General features: G+C 48.6%; 2 protein-coding genes across 2 annotated transcripts in view; one reads left to right on the top strand and one right to left on the bottom strand.

Annotated features, from left to right (window-relative positions):
* The window catches only part of MYO1D (myosin ID), a 274,772-nt gene extending 263,997 nt beyond the window's left edge, over positions 1–10,775 (top strand). The window contains exon 22 of the mRNA XM_014596285.3: positions 7,615–10,775. Within this exon, the coding sequence (XP_014451771.1) occupies positions 7,615–7,771 (157 nt within the window). The 3' untranslated portion in view covers positions 7,772–10,775. The remainder of the gene's footprint in view (positions 1–7,614) is intronic.
* A 645-nt stretch (positions 10,776–11,420) lies between these two features.
* On the bottom strand, positions 11,421–15,804 carry CDK5R1 (cyclin dependent kinase 5 regulatory subunit 1). The gene is made up of 2 exons (XM_014596270.3): positions 15,533–15,804; positions 11,421–15,389 (listed from the first exon to the last, which is right to left on the bottom strand). The coding sequence occupies exon 2, from the start codon at positions 15,341–15,343 to the stop codon at positions 14,423–14,425; it is 921 nt and encodes a 306-aa protein (XP_014451756.1). The 5' UTR covers positions 15,344–15,389; positions 15,533–15,804; the 3' UTR covers positions 11,421–14,422.
* Positions 15,805–19,558: the final 3,754 nt, after the last annotated feature.

Genomic DNA, 19,558 nt, shown 5'->3' with positions numbered 1-19,558 from the left:
ATTCTGACCTGCAAAACACCAGCCACCCCAGGCAGCATATTTGCTGTTTGTTGTGCTAAACTGTGAGATGCACTATGTCCATTTACGGGCACTAAAATTTTACAGATGATCTCCACACCAGGCTCCCGTTGACAGAAGCCGCTGCAGAGGCCTGGGGAGAGGACCCTTGACTTTCCCTCATGGCCCAGAATGCTGTTTGCATCAGCCAATAACTTTCCTGTTGATAAAATCATGTTGTACCGGTGGGCTTTGGAAGATGCTTTAATTGGGTTTCTTAGCTGAGCCAGGCATCTGTTTTCTCCTTCTTCAATCTTTGAATAAACCATCTTATCACAGGGTTGCCAGCATCTGTCATCTCCCCTTTATGCCATTGCAGTAACAGGTTTGATACTGTTGTGATCGATCGAATGAAAGCTAGGCTGATGTTTCTTTCAGCCTCTTACTTAGAGTGTTTCCTAAGCGTTGGAGAAATCTCAGTACACTGGCACACTGACCCATTCATGCTGCTTCGGGGGATGCTCAGAGTGGCTTTGCCTAGTAGGGAGGCTGGGAGTAGGGTTCGTAATCCCTTTTTGGATTCCAGAAAGGCAATTCTCTCACTGAACATTATCCTCCTCCCCAAACACACCTCCACGGAAAGCCTGCAGCCTCATCTGATGCCAACAAAAGTATTTGAGATTAAACGACCTTGAGCATGAGGTTGCAGTGATGTGGAAGCGTTTGTATGGGATTAGTTGGAAATGGTGGGTCCCTTATTTAGCAGGGAGCTGTTAGGAGGAGCAAAACAGCCCATGTCATCCTAGGATGGAGGGAAAAATCTATCGGACTGCACCAGGCATGAGCTGCTTATACTTTCCCTTGAGTGCAATGTGTTTTTCTAATATCTGTCAGTAAAGGAGAACACTGCACTATCTAAACAATTACTAAGCAAATAGATTGAGAGAAGTAACATTACCCTAATTTTATAGATGGCACAAGAGAGTCTAGCCTCTTGCCTGAAGTCGCATAGGAAGCCCAGGAGGGCTGAGAATAGATCACAAGTCAGGTGTCAGCCCTTCTTTTTCCCCACTGAGAGGCAGACTAAAAAGATTGCCCCTGCCCTATACATGGTGGCTTACCTCTGTGACAAGATGGTCAGTGTAGTTAGAGACCAAGGAGCTGGGAAGCTACCAGTAGCCTATCCACATCCTATTGCTTTGAGGGATATTGGAAAGGAGAAAGGGAAGTCATTAGCACTGATCCATTTTACAAATGCTTCATGTTAAATCTGCCTTCCAGGCATACAGTGACAAGAATGTGATTGGAACCTCTGATAGGCTTTTCTATATATACTGCTAGTTCTGTTAAGACGTGATAAAAATAGCAAACTAAGTAGGGATTTTATCTGTAACTCACCAAGGCCAGAGTAAATAAGTATTAAATACCTGGAAGAACATGAGGGCTTTGTATGGTGCCTTCAGCTGTCCTGCCACTACCCCAAAATTGAATCACTCTATCTTTTTAAAAAGTGATTTACGTGTTTACCGCCTGGGTGCTTGGTAATACAGGTGATTCATAGGAGAATGCTTTGGCATGTGTCCTAGGGGCAGCCTCTTTGCACAGAGGCTTGGGCAGCAGGGTGGCTAGTAGTCTACAGCAGTGAAAAATCCCAGAAAGAGCTCTCTCAATCTAGCAAGCAAAGGAGAATGGGGATGAACACAGTGCTGGATTGTCAGGTTCAACGAGTGGTGATCGATGGCTAAATGTCTAGTTGGCAGCTGGTAGCAAGTGGAGTGCCCCAAGGGTCGGTCCTGGAGCTAGTTTTGTTCAATATCTTTATTAACCATCTGGAAGATGGGATGGAGTGCACCCTCAGCAAGTTTGCAGATGACGCCAAGCTGGAGGGGAGTAGTAGATACATTGGAGGGTAGGGCTGGGATTCAGAGTGACCTAGACAAATGGGAGGATTGGGCCAAAAGAAATCTCATGAGGTTCGGCAAAGACAAGAGCAAAGTCCTGCACTTAGGATGGAACAATCCCTTGCACCAGTACAGGCTAGGGCTGACTGGTTAAGCAGCAGCTCTGCAGAAAAGGACCTGGGGGTGACAATGGACAATAAGCTGGATATAATTCAGTAGTGTGTTCTTGTTGCCAAGAAGGCTAACGGCATACTGGGCTTCATTAGTAGGAGTGTTGCCAGCAAATCAGGGGAAGTAACTATTCCCCCCTGTTCTGCACTGGTTAGGCCACATCTGGAGAACTGTGTCCGGTTTTGGGGGCCCCACTACAGAAAGGATGTGGACAGGTTGGAGAGCCCAACAGAGAGCAACAAAAATGGTTAGGGGGCTGCAGCACATGACTTAGGAGGAGAGGCTGAAGGAACTGAATTTATTTTAGTCTGCAGAAGAAAAGACTGAGTGGGGATTTGATAGCAACCTTCAACTGCCAGAAGTTGAACTGAGGGGGTAGGGACCCTGAGAGTGGAGTATAATTTTGGCAGCAATTGTCTCAAGTTGCAGCAAGGGAAGTTTAGGTTGGATATTAAGATAAACTTTCTCACTAGGAGGGTGGTGAAGCACTGGAAAAGGTTACCTAGAGAAGTGGTGGAATCTCTATCCCTTGAGATTTTTAAGGCCCGGCTTGACAAAGCCCTGACTGGAATAATGTAGTTGGGGATGGTCCTGCTCTGGGCAGGGGGTTGAACTAGCTGACTGCCTGAGGTCCTTTCCAACCTTCATTTTCTATGATTCTATAAATGTTATAGCAAGATCTAATGGCTGGAAGCTGAACCCAGGCACACTTGATGCAGACATGTGAGAAGGGGGTGGTGCACACATGCGTGTGTGTTAAAGGAGGGTTAGTAACCATTGGGACAACTTGAGCAAGAAGTAGCCTGAGTTCTGTGCCCAAGAAGTCTTTATGTAAGGAGTTCATGCAATTGTGAAAGGTGCCAGGAGTCAAGTGGGACCCCCTGAATGAAGAGCTGTCTTGCCTGTGATGTGCAGGAGGTCAGACCTGATGACCGCAATGATCCCTTCTGGCCTTACAGATCTCAGCCTGAAAGAATACATTTGCAGTGACCTGTCACAGAAGGGATCGTTGGATTGTAAATTCTTTATTGACCATGCCTGGCAAGGTTTGGGCACATGTGTCCATGGGTGAAAGGGGGGATTCCCAACCAGTTAGCTGAGTCACTTGACATTTGTGTCCCTATTAACTTTTTTTATATGCTTGTTGGTTTTCCCACTAGAAGAAGGGATGCACAGTGCTTCCAGGCAGGTGCCCTGCAGCTCACCCACTGCTTGCCTGCAGTTCATTTTCACACCCCCTCCCAGTCAGCTGAGCCCATTCTCTCTAGTGCCAGGAGGCAAACAGATGGACCTGACTGTTTTCAAGCTCTGTATACAGAGGAGGCTTTTTAAATCTTGCTAATCAATTGGGAAATTCTCCTAACTTGGGACCAGAAGAGTGATTTAGAGAAGCTGTGATTCTTTTGATTCAATGGATGTCTTGGGGCCAGGTCCCATTTCCCCCTTTCAGATGACATCTAAATTATTGCAAGCATCCCTCCAGCTTCTGCACATTCATGCCAAGTCCACATAGGGCATTTTCTTTAATCAGGAAGGGGAAGGGAAAGAGTATTTTCACCTGCTTTGGGAACTTTAAAAAGTCCCTGGAGGCTCCAAAGGAGCAGTCCAATCCAAAAGGGGAGTGAAACTGTGCCATCCCCCCTCTGGATCTGTCCCTAGAAGAGTCACCCTCTGTCATTTCAGTGCCTTCCTATTGCTAGTGACCCTAGGCATCAGTCAGGACATGGTCCTTTGTTTCAGAGGACAGGTAACAGAAAAGCTTTGATTCTTTAGAAATCCTACTTTCAAGCTTCAGCTGGGCTTCTGGGAATGGGACCACTGTCATGATGCCCCTTCAAGAGTTTCCTCTTTCTCAGCTGGAGGAAATTTCATCCAACCAGATTACACAGATCAGTATTACAAACCTGGTTTGCAGCTCCCTGGTGGCTTTTTTCCCTTGTCAGAACCAGAGAGATTAGCTATCAGTGCAGGCACAGATCTCCAAAGCTGGAAGCAAACTCCCAAATGGACGACACAACTGGTTAGAGAAGGAGAAAATGTATACCTTGGCTGGAAGGGTGTTCCACCAAGCCAGCTCTTCTCTGCTTCCACCAAGCCATCTGTCATTAGCATCCGAGTCGATGCTGACAGCACTGCAGTTATGGCATGTACCTGCCACCACGGGGGTCAAGACCATCCATGCTTCCCAAAGAAGCGACTCTTTTGACAGGGATGGAGCAGTATCTTAAGCTCCATCAAAGCCATTGACACAACAGGAAAGGGAAAGCAGTCAGTAGACTGGATTAGAACGGGAGATCCTTCAAGATTCTTCAGAGCAGCTTCCTCACGCTGTGCCTGACCACACCGTCAGCAGCTAGGAGCAACAGTTCTTCAGAAAAAGTCCTAAGAACAGAAGCTGTCAGCGCTGTATCCCAAGTGTGACCATTGAGGTTTCTGTGCACCCTTCCTTTTGTTCTGCACTGGAGAAGATCCTGGGGAACCCAATTGCCCCGTAGGCCGTAATTCTCAGATCTAGTTACAAAGCAGCTGGAGCCCTTCTAACAAATGGCCTGGAAGCGGGGGTCTGAGCCAGGGCCTGATCCCATCATCAGACCCAGAACTGACAATGCAAAGAGAGTGGGGAGGAGGGAGGAGCGGGAAAGAGGGAACTGAGGCCCCTGGGCTACCTGGAGGAATATCCCTGGAGATACAGTTTGTCACAGAATTAGCAGCAAATCTAAAGCTACCAGGACAAAGTTCTGGTTTTGGTGAAATGGGCCAAGGCAGCCAAGGTGAGAAAGGGATTAAAGTCCTGTCAGGTTGTTCTGACTCTGGGCCTCAAGCTCAAAGTACTGAAGAGATGAGAGGTAGCCATTACTAGTGTCTGTGTCTGTAAACTCGAAGAAAACTTCTGTTTAGTACCATCAGGTATGATCCCTGAAAACCCACATGCTGTTTAATCTACAAGTTCTTAAAACGGTGTTTAAATGTGGTCCTCTCAGGCTGTGGCTAAGTCTTTGAACCAATAACATATCTCACTTGCTTTTGAATTGTGTCTCCTTGCAGTTGCATGGAGGGTATTGCAGTGGGGAGCACAGCCCATTGAACTGTAACTCTGCATCATTTCTTTGCCATTGGTATGGACTGTGGTATGGATGGTTTGTTGCCTTCCTCTGTGGAGTGGCGGGGCATGGCCCTCTACCAGGGATCTCTTGAGCTTTTACTGAAACAGGAAGTTGGCTGCTGTGGTCCCCCAGCGTTACCTGTGTCAGGTTACGGTGTTATGTCATGTGTTGTGTCAAGAGTTGATGGTAGTTTTACTAAGACGTTAGGTTATAGGATGGTTTGGTTAGGGATGATCCTGCCTCAAGTAGGGGATTGGACTAAATGACCTCTGAAGGTTCCTTCCAGCCTTACGTCTCTCTGATTTCTCCAAAACCACAACTCAGACCTTTCTTACAGATGTAAATATGGGATTCCAGGGGTCAGAAGTATCTTTGCTCTCTTTCAACCATAATTTGAAGCATTGTGGAGGATTGGAATGGCATGGGGTAGATTATAGACGCAGTAGATAAAACTCTAGAGGCAATCCACAGCTATTTATTGTACGTCGTGCTGATGAACAGAGCTTCACCCAGGTCTTGCCCAGCAATATGGATGAATGCAGGCACTGATGAATACAGAAGCCTCCAGAGCAGATGCACTAAATGCCATAATCCGTTCAGTGAGGAAGCAAACTCTTCTGTGACATCCAAAAAGCAGCAATGTAGGTCTCAGTTCATGCTTTTAGAAAGCTCTGCAGAATTAATAACTCTTCCTCCTCTACAACATCCTTCTCCCAGAGGCTAGGTCAACAACCAGCAGAGTTTCTCCCTTTGGGATGTAGTTGGAATCCTTCTCCTGCTTTCCAAGAAATAGATTTTGCTGTGTCTGTCCCATGGTTCAGACAGCCAGAGGGAGACAGGAAAGGGGAAAGTTAGGTTTTACCTATGAATTTTCCATCTCTTACTCTCCATGCTCAGCAGTTTGTCAGGTTGGAGGATTGTTTGCTTCAGACTATTATTGAGCTTCGCATTCTACCTTGAATGGTCTTTATTGTCAATGCTGAGTTGAGAGTTTTTAATGCCTGTCTCCTCAGTCTTGTGATGATGGGCACTTCTAGTTAGAAGCTGCATCGCACCTTTTGGGTTAAGCCCTGTCAGAAAGTTCCAAGATGGGAACAGTTTGGGCCCCGGTCTAGAACCAGGGTCTGCGGGTCTGGCCGGCCTCCAGGCTTTGGGGAAGAAGGCAGTGCCCCCGCATTTATATTGTGGGTTGTGGAGGGGTGAAAAGATTCACAATCCCCACCTCTTTCATATAATACTTTCTAACTAAAGATCTCAAAACACTATACAAAAAAGGTCAGCATCATCATCCCCATGTTACAAATGGGAAAGGGACTTGCCACGGTCCTCAAGCCCCTTGGTGGCAGAATTGGGAATCAAACCCAGTCTCTTGAGTGGTAGTGTAAGTAGAGATAGGTGATCTGGGCATGAGCCCCAGGAGCTGACTAGTGGGGGCATCCCAGTGGTGGCAGGGGGTTGTGCTTGCCGTATAGAGGCTTGTATGGTGTCGTTTCATAAACAATTTGGTGGCAGCTGCAAGAGGATTAACCTCATAGCTATTGCAGCAGCATCTCCCACAGGGGAGACTTCACCTGAAGAAGACATCACCTCGCTTCTGAGCCTTCAGCCCCTTGGTGAATCCATGCCTTAGCAGGTAAGATGCTGCCCGCCCACTTCTTACTCCTGTTCCCCTGTGCTCAGCACAGGCCCCTTCCCACCACATGGTCTGCCCACCACATGCTCTGTATCTAGAAATAGCTAGCTACACCTCTGCTGTTGAGTCCCTGTCTATTGGCTTCACCAGCTCATATTATTCCTGTGTCAGTGGCTCATTTTTGGCCTGTAAGTCATCTGATGAATGAGACTGATAGTGCTAGTGGGTGATGAGGCATCTTCTCCACTATGAACTGGACTGAGATGAACTCTTCTTTTTGTAGACCTTGCATAAGCATGATGTGTTCGATGATCTTTTTGATGTTCTTTGCAGGCTGTTTTCCAAGATCTCTTCCTTTTTCTCTATGTGTATTTTAAAACTGACACCCTGGTGCTCTTCATGGAGACAAGTGACCAGGGGAAAAGTGTGTCATTGGAGGGGGTGGTTTCTTTAAAAACGGAACTGGCAGAAGGAAGCAGAGATCCCAGAGAGAGCTGATGTCGTCTGGGATTAGCTCCATGGAGTGCCTGGCTCTCAGTTCTCTGCTGTGTTTGCAAAATTAGGCCTTTCTCTACCTTGATAAATTCAAATGAAATGGAAGTGTCTGTAGCTTGTCATTTTCCAAAGCTGCTGTGAGCTGATCTATATGAGTCTGGACTGGACACTGACAGAGGAGATAAAGCAGGGTTGAGCAGAATGTCCTGCTAACTATGTAACTACATAACCCATCCTGCAAAGGCTCTCCAGCAGGTAATCCAGCCAGTCTAGCTGCATTTCCTAACCCTTTTGTTTTTCTTTCGCCCTGCAGTGAGAAACGCAGTCTGCAAGTCAATGTTACCAACCCGGTCCAGTGTAGCCTGCATGGTAGGAAATGCACCGTCTCTGTGGAAACCAAGATCAACCAATCACAGCCAGACTTCACCAAGAATCGTTCAGGTTTCATCCTCTGTGTGCCAGGGAATTAGCATCACCTCCACTAAAGCAGAGAGCCTTTGAGAGAGCAGAGGAAAGGAAAGGAGACAGACCAGATTTAAATTGCCCTCTGTATGACTTGAACTTTTCAAGGAGATTAACTGGGAGATACTCAGCTGTGATTTGCAGCTGTGCACCTGAACAGATCCCTAAAGCTAGTATTATACCTAGCCCAAATTCAGGAGAGGTTTCTCTTTACCATATCTGACCAGGGCTGAAAATAGCCATGCAGATGCATCCAGCTTAGAAAATAGACTTGGACACCGGGAAACTGCTTCTGAGCTGCTGTTAGAAGAAAGCATTCATCAGGAGTTGTTTCTCCCCTTTGCTTCCCCTCCCAATCCCACTGTCCTGACCCTCTCCTGTGTTCTCTATCTCTGCATCTCCATTCTGCAATATCACGTAGCCACCATTGGAGGAACCAAAGATGGGGGCTCAGGGAGGAAGCCCGGCTGTAATAGTTTAAATCTGAAAGACCAAATTGTCATAAGAGGGGAGACATGGTTAGTGAAAGAAGGGCTGGGTTTCCTAAAGGAAGGCACAGACCCCTGATTCCTCCCACCCTCTCCCTCCCAGGCTCATGTGATTCCAAGGGTACATGTAAATGCATCTCTAAACAAAATAAATTTGCTGCTTTCCTACAAGAAGTCCATTAGCCTGTGAGGAGAGGGTTTGGTGGGAGAAAATTACCCCAGCAGTGTAAGGGGGGATGCGGGGGTGAAATTCACAACGCAGAGAGTTTTAAGCAGCATTGGCTATAAAGAGCATAGCTGTTGCCTTCCCTGGTCAGTTGATATGACCTGGGATCCCAGGGGATCCCAGTCTGATCCAGTGCCTCCCCCAGAATTCTGACCTGACCCATGCGGGTGACCATAGTCCCAGCAACATGGTTCAATGAGGCTTGAGGAGGATGCTGGCCAGGATCTCTGCACAGGTGGGGTAAGGAGGGGGTTCCTTCCCAGACCTGTGCAAAGGCCACCTGCTGTATCCAGCTGGAGATGGGAGTTGGGGGGCTGTTGGGTCTGAGGATACAGCAGCCTTGGGCTCCCCAGCTTTGCACTATGTAGTCACTAACTCTGGGCAATTCTGTCCAAGCATAGAAAGAAGGAAATGGGCGATAGCACACGCCTGTTTTAAATGCACAGACTGTTCTGCTTGCAGACCTTTCTCTGGGTCTTCCTTGATGTGCACATATTGGATGTTATTGGCACAAGACCTGGGAGGCCACTCTGTATCTCTGTGGCCTTTCTGTTAGCATCAAGTTTAGTTGACAATGCATAGTCTGCATCCATCTGGCCCACGTAACCTTGTAATTGGTACTCTGTGTGGGTTGTCGGGTGCTGGTTTTAATAAGATGCACTCTTAACCACCTCTCCCATTTCCTCTGTGCCGGAATTATTAACAAGAGCTTTTGATGTTGTGTCAGCAGATTTTATATCAGGCTGCTTCTGTGGTATTTTAATGGGGGAGGCAATATGTCGTCATGGGGCTATGAAGATTTATATGCTAAATTCTGGCACTGCTGGTCAGGTCAGGATTTCCAGTCCTTTGCTACGCAAGCCCTGCCTGGTCACCTGTACCAATGAGCCTGTCTCAGGGACTTTGAGTCCCCAGCCTCAGTGTTGGTCTACAACAGGATGCATTTTCTAGTTTAGATCTGTTCATTTTAGCAGCCAAAAAGTGCCCTAAAGAGGCATTTCTCCTCCTGTTCGAGGGCATCCTGACAAACCAGCTCCACAGTGAGTACAGGGCCTCACAAAACCAATCCTTAGACAAAGGGGGAGGGAGGGGGAGGTGGTCATAACAGTATTCATGTCCAGTTGCTGCCAGGGAGATTCTTGAAGTTAATTAGTATCTTGAGTAGAGAAGCTACAGAGCTGCGTTTAATTGGGACAAGCTTAATCTCCCCTGGCTTGTTTGCCAGGGAGTCCCTGTGGCAAAGCCCTTCCTGTGCAGTGGGCTGCTCTGTTCTTCCCCTGCTGCACATTACACGAGTGCCGTGCTTGGCTTCTAGCCAGAACCTACCACGTGCCTTGAGAGTAGCCTGTTGTGCATGAGGAGCAGGGGCCAGGGAGGGAGCTCCCAGTGCCCACATCCCAGCATGGCACCCACCCACTCGCTCTCCTGTTTATGCTGGCAACAAAGAGGAATCCTGCCCTCCAGGACTGTGTGGCCTTTTCTAGTCTTCCCTGGCCCTTGGGGAACAGGTCATAATGGATGTCAGCCAATGCCAGTGAGAGCCCTCTGTGACTGCTTTACCAGCACTGCACACCACTGGAACAGCAAGGAGAGTGGAAGCAACTACCCAGTCAAGCAATAGCTCCTGCACGTGCCAAGTGTACACATGCAGATAGGGCACCAACAAAGGGTCCTTTACCTCTTGTTCCACTTTCTCCCCAGCTTCTGCTGCTCCTCAGTAGGAGGAGAAATGCCGATTCTCAAGGCATTTTTATAACTTGTGCTAGAAGGGAAGGTTTTATTTGTAATAATCCTTCTGAAGCAGTAGAAAGTGTCCTCCCCACTGCTGTGCCTTTTTCTATTTGCACTTCTTGCTTTTTATTTTTATGCAACTGCCCAAGTGCCTCCAGTCTCTCTAATGTAGTAGCCAAGTTAGTGGCTTGAGTTTTTAATTAGCACTTTCATACACTATCCCTCCAATGAAACAGTTGTACTGAATCATGGACAGCAATAAACTTGTGTTTAGGGAATGTCTAATGCAACAAGGTGGCGATATTGTATGTGATGAAGTATTTGTCTTTATTAAATGAAATACATTATTTGCTCCTACTCTGGTTTATATATATATATATATATATTCCTGATTTCTCCCATAAATTAACTATTTCTAAATTGTATTTTGATTTTTTTTGAGCCTGGGGCAAAAATGCAATGAACCATTTTTAGTTGATATTGTAATGTATAAAAGAAAAGCCCTACTATAATGATATTGGGTTTTTGTTTACATAATTCACTGTAATTAAAGGACTATTAGTTGCACCCTGGTACTGTTGGTCTCCTTTTTTCTTTATGGGGAATGATAGTAGTCACCCTGGAGATGAGCATTGGTTTTACCACAAGGACTTTCAAGTTACTTCAATAAAAAGTAAAGGTTTATGTCTGAATTTTGTTGCCCATCCCTGAGTCTCCAAGACAGACTGACCTACAGTTTTGTGGAAACACTGGCCCTTGGAGACTAGAGACCAAAGTACATCTGCAGGAGGACAGGCAGCAAAGCAAGACGCACTTCCCTTATGATTCAGCGCCTCCTCCTCCCCACTCTTGTGACACTAACTTATTCTTTACCCTTGTTTACTGCCCAGATGCACATGCACCAGTGAGAGAGGCGTCCTTGCCTGGCTTTTGACAGTCCAGTCAGGAAGGCTGCACCTCTCATCTGCCTGTCATGCTAATTCACTCTTTTGAAGGAAACTCTCCAGATTGTTGACTTCACAGCACATTGTGTGAAAGTCCAGGGCAAAATGGTGAACTTGGGGACTTTAACATGATTAAAACACTAGCACAGCTAATGTACTAAGCCCTCTTTCATCTAGGCAAATCCAATTATTTCTCCAAGGCCATGCATCATTCATGAAAGGTGTCTTACACACGGGTTGTTGCATAAAGGAGTCGGCTACAAAAGGCTTCCATGTAATGGATGGTCAGTGCATTTTATTTAATCAACACAGTACAAAAATAAATAAAAATAAGGGGAAGGGATTAAATTACAGGCACACTGAGCTCCATGACACAGTCTGTCAGATTATAAACCACACATACTTACAAACACACTATACACATACATACAAAATGAGACAAATATAAATTAATAAGTAACAATACCCACCAGTTTGGTCAACAAAGATCTACAGAAGAGATTGCACTAAAAAAAACATACATATACATGTATAATTAGCAGTTTCAAATGTACAGCTATGAAGAATTTCAAGTGAAAAAAATGGCACATTATTTTTTTCATTTGCAATCTTAACAACTGGAACAGAACTAAACTAAGAACTGTGCACAGTAAGAACTTACCAGTCCCCAGGCCTGTTAAGAAAATGCTAACTCAAAGACTGAACTATTTGTGTGTGCGCGCGTGTGTGTGTGTGTGTGTGTTGTGCATGGGTGTAATTTTTACAGCCATTTGTTGTAAGTTTTTGTTTGTTTTTTGAAGACACAAAATGCTTCTGTTTGCATGCACGATACCACTGTAAAAGCAACGATGAAAGAATAAAGAAGGGTTTTTTTGTAGGTTAGTATTTTTGTTCTAAAAGTATTCATATAGCAGCATGTAAATTTCTTTCATTGCTTGCACACTCAAGTATATCAGTTGATCCTTTACACAATACTTATGATCAGTGCACAATGGGAACAATACATTTCACGTTGATGTAATGATACAGGAGCACTTACTTCTCTTAAACCGAACCTCTCGTGAAACTTGTCTTTAAAAAACAATAAATAAATAAAGGAGATAGAGAAGAGAGAAATGGCTCTCCCAGACACACAGCTAGAATCTGGTCTGTCCTCAAAGCAAGTAGGACCTAATGTGTTCAGCCTGCGTTGGCAGCAAGTTGAGTTTCCCAACCACTTGCCAGATGATGCTGTCCTTTTAGAACAGCAAATGTGCAACGGAGGAAGCTGAGGAGGCCATCTACAAAGACCACAGGAGACTTGATCTCCCCCTCGTACATTTGCTAGCCAACTGGCTGCAAAGTGCCTTTCCAGCTCTGTGTCTGAGGAAGGGTTAGCTTATGGTCAGTGTGTGTTAATGGCTCAGATTTGGGCCTAGCCTCAGAGGCAATGCAGGCTCTCCCTACATTTGTAAATCCAGCAGTCTTGGATATTACAAAACTGGTTCCTTTCTGCTTCAAACCCCTTAAGCCTAGACCTTGAATTTCACAGCTTTCTGTTCCTTTACATTTTAAATAGTGCTTACTGCTCAAATGAGCAGCAATCTACTCTAACACTGTTAAATATAAAGCCCAACCCCCCACCCCCCTCCCCTGCCAGAATGCCAGCATCCTTAAGCCTAGAGTGTTGGATTCGAAGAAGCCTTAAGAGGTTTTCTAACTGGTCTTTGTGTGCAGATATATTAATGCTACAAAAATCTAGACTTGGTTCTTCTCCACCTCTGGCTTCTCAAGAAGCTATTAAAGCCAGTGGATAAGCTTACCTACAATCTTTAGCCCATAAAATGAATTCCCTTTTCAGCAGTACTTGAAGTGCATTTGTATCTCGAACCAGGAAAGTTGGTCTCTTAAATGACACTTAAGGGTAAGTGAAATTAACAAGATTCAAAGCCAATCAAGGGTGCATTAATATTTCATGTTTAGCCTACAAGCCCTGGTCCCCTATGGGCCATTTGATTGTAAGCCTTTCCTTTTGAAGGATGTTAACAACCTCCCTTTTTTTGTTTAAAGAAACATGATGTATAACTTGCTTGAGCATCAGAGGTTGGCTGTGACAGCAGGTGCCAGGTTAGAATGCTAAACATGACAAATTCCACAAAGGCTGGCCAGTCAGACGACGGAAAGCAACTGATAGTGCCATTAAACCTCTAGTAAAGCCGACATCAATACAGACCCTACTTCTACATGAACAGAAGAATACCCACCATATTTCAACTGGACCAGGTTAGGCTGCAGACAGTCATTGTACTGATCAGCGTAAAATGGTTCACCAGAACAAAACAATCTCCAGGAGCTGTCTCCCTTCAACCCCAGCTTGGCTACCTCACTGCTGGGGTACTTCAGCAAGGAGCTTGAGGGCACTGCGAACTCGCCTAGGATGTTCAGCTGCCTCGTGGACGAGGAACGACGCTTCCAAGCCTGCATGAGAAACCCTTCTTCCTGCTTAACATCGGGAGTTCTGTTTCTCTAATCTGGGAATTTTGAGCATTAAAAGGGTAAAACCCCAGGGTGGGGCCAAAGGTGCTGACAATCCCAGCTCGTCACCTGCTCCGCCGCTGGCCACTAACTACATGTTACATGCAAGAAAGTCCGTTTGGGAGACTGACGCCGATTTTTTTTTTTTTTTTTTTTTTTTTTTTAAGGTCACTGTAGTTTTTTCCCCACTGCGTGCAGCTTTGAACACCAGCCAGCTTCAAAATACTGGAGCCCACTGGGAAAAACCAAATGTTCAAGAATCCATTGGATTGCCCTGTTCACCCACTGCCATTCCCATTAGGAACGTACATGCCACGATTTCCTGCCAGTCACTGGTCCAAGCCTCTGGCTTACAACTGTATAGAATTACAGTGCGGATAATCCCTACGTGTATTGTCTCAGCAAAGCCGGCACCAACCACAAGGTCTCCCACTGCTCTGCACTCGCTCCACTTAGGTCCTCCCCAGGCTTAGCCAGCATCAAATACAGTAAGTGGAGGTAGCAAGGCATGTCCCATGCGGCTGCAGAAACCAAATGGATCTTGGCCACTAGAGCATCATAAAAAAACATCCCCTGGGTCTGTAAAGCTTCCTGGTGACCAAAGCCCCATCAGCCTAAGTATCTGAGGGTCAGTGCTGCTGCCCACGGGGTCCCTGGCAGCCCCGCTGACCCGTCCAGTGTCTGCACAACCCTGATTTGTGTCCCATAAACAAAAACAAAAATGTATTGTTCCCTCAGTCCCTGGGTGGCGGGTGTTCACCGGTCCAGCCCGATGAGCAGCCGGCCCTTCTCCTCCTGGCTGCACTCGTTCTTCAAGTCGGCGAACACCTGGGTGAAGTAGTGCGGGTCCGCATTGATCTGCAGCATCTTGGGGCTCATGAGGTTAATGATGGAGAGGCAACGGTCCCAAAAGGCCTCCTTACAGCTCTCCACCAGGAAGGGCTTGAGGGGGTAGGAGATCTCGTTCCCCATGTAGGAGTAGGAGAGGTACAGGCAGGTCAGCAAGACAGCCTGCAGTTCGTGGTCAGTGGCCACTTCTGAGGAGATGACATCGCGGCAGAGCATGTAGAGAAAGACCACATTGGCCGGCGTGATGAAGCCCTGGTCCTGCCAGCCCTGGAGCAGCAGGGACCTGTCCACGCTGCGCAGCCACAGCACGGGGTCTGTGGGCGAGAGGTGCTTGAGGCGGTAGCACCGCCGGCACAGGAACTCGCCCAGGCAGCGCAGGAGCTCGCTGGTGGAGGCCTGGACGATGACCCTCTTGGGGGTGCCGGCGGGCGCGGCGCTGGGGTGCGGCGCCTTCTTGGCAGACGAGAGGGCGCTCTTGGAGCAGGAGATCTGGCCGGCGGGGGCAGGTGGCGGCGCGGGCGGGGGCTGGGCGAAAGTGGAGAGGTTGGCGCAGGACAGCGACTTCTTCAGGTTCTCGTTGTTGAGGTGGGTGACGTTGGGCTGGTAGCTGCCGTTGGGCTGCACTTTCTTGGAGCTCTTCTTCTTTGCCGACACGGCCACGATGCGCTTCCAGGGCAGCACGGAGATGATGGAGTGGCGCTTCAGGCTCTTGTCCTTGGCGTTCTTGCTGTTCTGCACGGCCGTGTAGTGCCCCACCGTGGTGGCCGCGCCATCCTCGAACAGCGTGGCCTTCCGGTAGCTGGGCGACAGCGACAGCACCGTGCCCATGGCGCCGGCCGGGGCGGGGGGTCCGAGTCAGGCGCGTCTCTCACACCTGCGGCGGGGACACAAGAGCCGGTGGCTCCCGTCAGCGCGGCCGCTCCCGCCCCGCCCAATGCACCAGCCCGGGCGCGGCGCGGCGCTGCGGCTCCCCCGCCCCGGGCCTCCTACCCCAACCCGGCCCCGGCCCGCACCTACCGCGGGGCGCTGCGACGCGGCTCCCGCCCGCACTGCGCGCTCCTCCTGCCGCAGCGGCGCCGCCTCCCGCCGCCGCCTCCGCCGCCGCCCGCTTCTGTCCAGGGTTCTGCAGCCGGGGCCGGGCCGGGGGCGGCCCTTCCCCAGCGCCCGCGCCTCGCCTCGCCTCGCCTCGCCGCAGCGCCGCCTCCCCCAGCCCCAGCCCCAGCCCCAGCCTCAGCGCGGCCGCCTCTGCTCGGCTCGGCTCGGCTCGGCGGGAGGCTGCGCCGCTCGTGTGCGCGCTCCTGCCCGAGACAGGCGCGCGCGGCCGCCCCGCCCCGCCCCCCCCGGCCGCGCAGCCGCCCAGGTGCGGGGGGAGGGGCGAGCGCGCACAATGCGGAGCCGGGGCCCCTCCCTCCGCACCGCAAAGCACGGGAGCGCCCCCCCCCCCAAAGCTGAGGGGAGGGGTTGTGCCCCCTCTGTCTGCCCCCCCCATTTCCTCGTCGGCGGCACCCAGGGGTGCTCAGAGCTGGGGGGGGGGGCAGCAGTCAGCCCCGCTCGGCAGCGGTGGGCGAGGAGGGGCGCACAGGAGCAGGCCGCAGAGGCGGGGGACCGGCTCCAGCATCCGCCGCCGGAGGCAGGCAGCCCCAGAGGAGGGCACCGGAGGCTTCGCCAGGAGAAAACGACTCGTACCAGCAAATCCAGCCCTGTGCGAGGCTCCCTTCAGCCAGCTCCCCGGGGCAGGCGTAGCAGGATCTGCGCTCGGGGGTTTGCAGCGCAGCCAGGCAGGCTGTTGGGCAGGTAAAACTGTAATAGCAGCTATAGCCTCAGCCAGCCCCAGCTCTGTGTCCCTCTCACCGACCCCCAGTTTATGCTGGGGACTTCGAGTGGCCACAGCAAAGACCCAGCTGCTTTCCCATCCCCCCAGCATCAGTGGTGGCAGGCTCAGGGCTTCGAGCTAGCCTCCATTTGACAGTTTATTTGACCCAGGGCACTGTTGCTGGTCCTGCCTGGCTCCAGGTGGTGACAAACCTCCTCCACCTCAGGTAAGCTCCGTTCACCCAGGCCCCAAGAGCTGCTGCCTCATCCATGGAGCAGGTGGTCAAGCGCCGCTGTCCACCGACTGCCGCACACAGGGGCTGTTGTTCACAGGTAAGCAGCTGTGGCTCAGCAGGCACCACTCATACTGACAGCTAGTAGGTAACACTCATCCACAGGAGCCCTCCTCGAGTCAGACGCACGTATTCAGGGCTGTAGATCCACCACAGAACGACTCCATCTCCCCTTACCTCCAGCCACCTTGTCCTTCCCACTCCTTTCCTGTGCCCCAGCTCAGTTTTCCATATAGCTGGCAAGCTCTGTTATAAAAGGAGTTGCTTCCAGGCCTCAGTTTAACAGCATGTGATCAGTCATCCCCCTCCTCCCTCTCTTTCTAGGGAGAATGATGGGACTAGGCATCAATCTGTTTTCTTCCCGTCAGGAAGGACAGTTTGAAAAAGAGTTTACACAAGATGACAGTAAGCTGACTGATGCCTTAAAGCCTTCAACTAAAGCACTCAGCCTTTTCCAGCATCAGTACCCAATTTCAAGGCAAGCAGACAGTGCAACATGGTGTTTTTGGGGGGTTTCTTTTTACGAAAACAAAGCACCAGTCTGAACGTGATGAAATTCTTATGAGACTTACAAAACACCAAGGGCTGCTTGGGCTCTGGCAGGCAGCTGATTCATACAATGTTGACATAACTTGATTTGGTTCTGGGAAGCAGCAGCCAGTACAGCACAGTGATAGGGGAAGTGATCAGGTTTATTATTTTTCTCCCCCTTCCCCCTCTGAAAAACACTCTTGACAGAGTGCCAGAAGGGAGTCTTAAAACCATAACCCCTGTGCAGTGTCTGAAGTGTCACTCTTCCAGGAGGAGTGCAGTAGTGAAGTGAGATTACAGAGGAGTGACTCAGGGAGAGCAGCTGCCCTAGATTTGGTCCCAGCTATTCCAGAATAAAATGACTCCGTTCCATTCACAACCTGGCTGTCTTTGCTAACCCTAGCTCCCCATTTGAAAATCCTGGGGGTCGAAACCATGCCTTCTCCCTGGCTCTACAGCATCTTTATTAGAAGCACTGATGCTAATCAAACCTTAGCAGCCAATGGTAAAACTACTGGACAAGTGACAATGGACTCATTCTCCTATGACTGCTCCGGTTCTACAGTGTGAACAGAGGCAACAGGATCCACAGCCAGGCCTATTTGAGAGAGGGTTCGACCATAGCATTATCCTGGCAGGTCCGCCTAATAGGGGAGAGAGCTTATGCTGGCACAGAAGGGCTATGGCCAGTATTACCTGTATGATTGCCCAAGTCAAATGAATTACAGCTGCAAAATCACTGTTCTGCCCATTAGCTGCATCTAACCTGAGAGATATAGCCAGAACAGAAACGTTAAAAAAAACAATGAACACTCCCTGACTGACTAAACTACTAACCCAGAAAAAACAAACACCTGCCTCAAACATGTGAATTAATTGTGAAACACTGGACAAGCCTAGCTCTTACTGGAATCAAGCAGCTTCCCTGTGGGGTACACTAATTTTCACTCGTTGTGTGGAGGCTGAGGGAAACAATACCATAAAAATATGGCATTCACACTCACTTTTCTGACACATATGGGACTACAGTAATAGGAAATCAGCATGTGACACAGGAAAAAGCCTACCCAGCAGACTTCATTTTATTTACCTAGGTTGTTTCCTGTTTCAATAAAACCAGAGCTGTCTGTCAGGTGAGAACAAAGACTGCATCACTTGACAATACAGCATCATGTGCAAAGTGAAAGGCCAATGCAAACCCCAGCTATTCAATGACAGCAGAAAAGTTACCACAAATGCCACACAAACACAAACAGGAAACTGGAAACATTGAGACAATAACTTCCTGCCTCTGCTATTTGCTTGGTAGGGGGATCTCACGGGATAAAGGCTGAGGTTGACACAGCAGCTGTATACTGCTGTTTCTCACAGTGTTTTGCTTTGAGCGCTGCTTGGATGGGTGGGGTTGGAGGTTGGAAAGCTTTGGTAAGAAGATGGCCAATTCCACTCCACCCCCAAAACACATACTACTTGAAAGACAACTTCTTCCAGTCCCTGGTGAAGGTAAACTAGGTCTAAGGACCTCCCTTCTAGTCATGCACAGCTATTTCCAGCCATTTCCTTTGGAAGGGAGGGCTCAGTACCTTGCAGAATGCACCAGCACCAATTAAGAGGGGAAAATATTGCAGCAAATAGGAAACTGGGTTCATTCACATCCATAAGAGGGTCTCTCATTCAATGAAGTCAGCTCATCACTGGATACTTTCCAAGTCCCCTATGGATTCCTCTTTTGGCAACGTACAGAGGTCAGTCAAAGAGTAAGACCTCCTGGTTTTTTCCCCACCTCAACTTGTACATTTGAAGGGGGTGGTGTCCAACCAAACAATGAAATTTCCTCTGTGATGCAAAAGCTGCTGTATGGACAATCATTGCCATGCAGAAACAGCATCTCAAATGCATCTCTGTTGGGCTCTTTGCATGTAAAATTTCAGCTTCTCCAGGGTCTGGTTTACAGACCTCTGAGTTTAGTGTGGCTCCCTTAGGTAAGGCATCTATAAGAAAACCTTCCATATCAATGGCTTAGGAGATAAAAATAATGCCTTACTTTCTCACTGCCCCTCATATTTATACCAGCAGAAGCCCTAATTTATATATGCACTGAGGGAACTGGTATGCACTATACATGCAAAAACACTATTTTACCAGCATAAGCTGCTTGTGCAGTAGGAGCTCTTGTCCATAAAGCTACAACTACACCTGTATCCCTGGGTAAAGCCCTTTCAAACCAGGTTTCTAATGAGCTGCACACTCAGTAAAGAAAGCCCTGGTGAAATTTTAGACTGCCAAGTGTGGGAGTTGTGTGACAGTTGAGAGGTGGTCATACTGTTATAAAAACAAAAGCACACACAAACATTTTATACCCAGCAAAACAAGCTGAAGCTGCAGCATTTTCACAGAAGAAGAACGT

This window comes from Alligator mississippiensis, chromosome 4 (genome assembly GCF_030867095.1).
Source record: "Alligator mississippiensis isolate rAllMis1 chromosome 4, rAllMis1, whole genome shotgun sequence".
NCBI classification, from domain to species: Eukaryota; Metazoa; Chordata; order Crocodylia; family Alligatoridae; genus Alligator; species Alligator mississippiensis.
Note: the sequence above shows the minus strand (reverse complement) of the source record. Positions and strands in the feature narration are given on the sequence as shown.

Coding starts and splice junctions, on each gene's coding strand:
- CDK5R1 (XM_014596270.3), bottom strand. CDS start 15,343: ATGGGCACGGTGCTGTCGCTGTCGCCCAGCTACCGGAAGGCCACGCTG.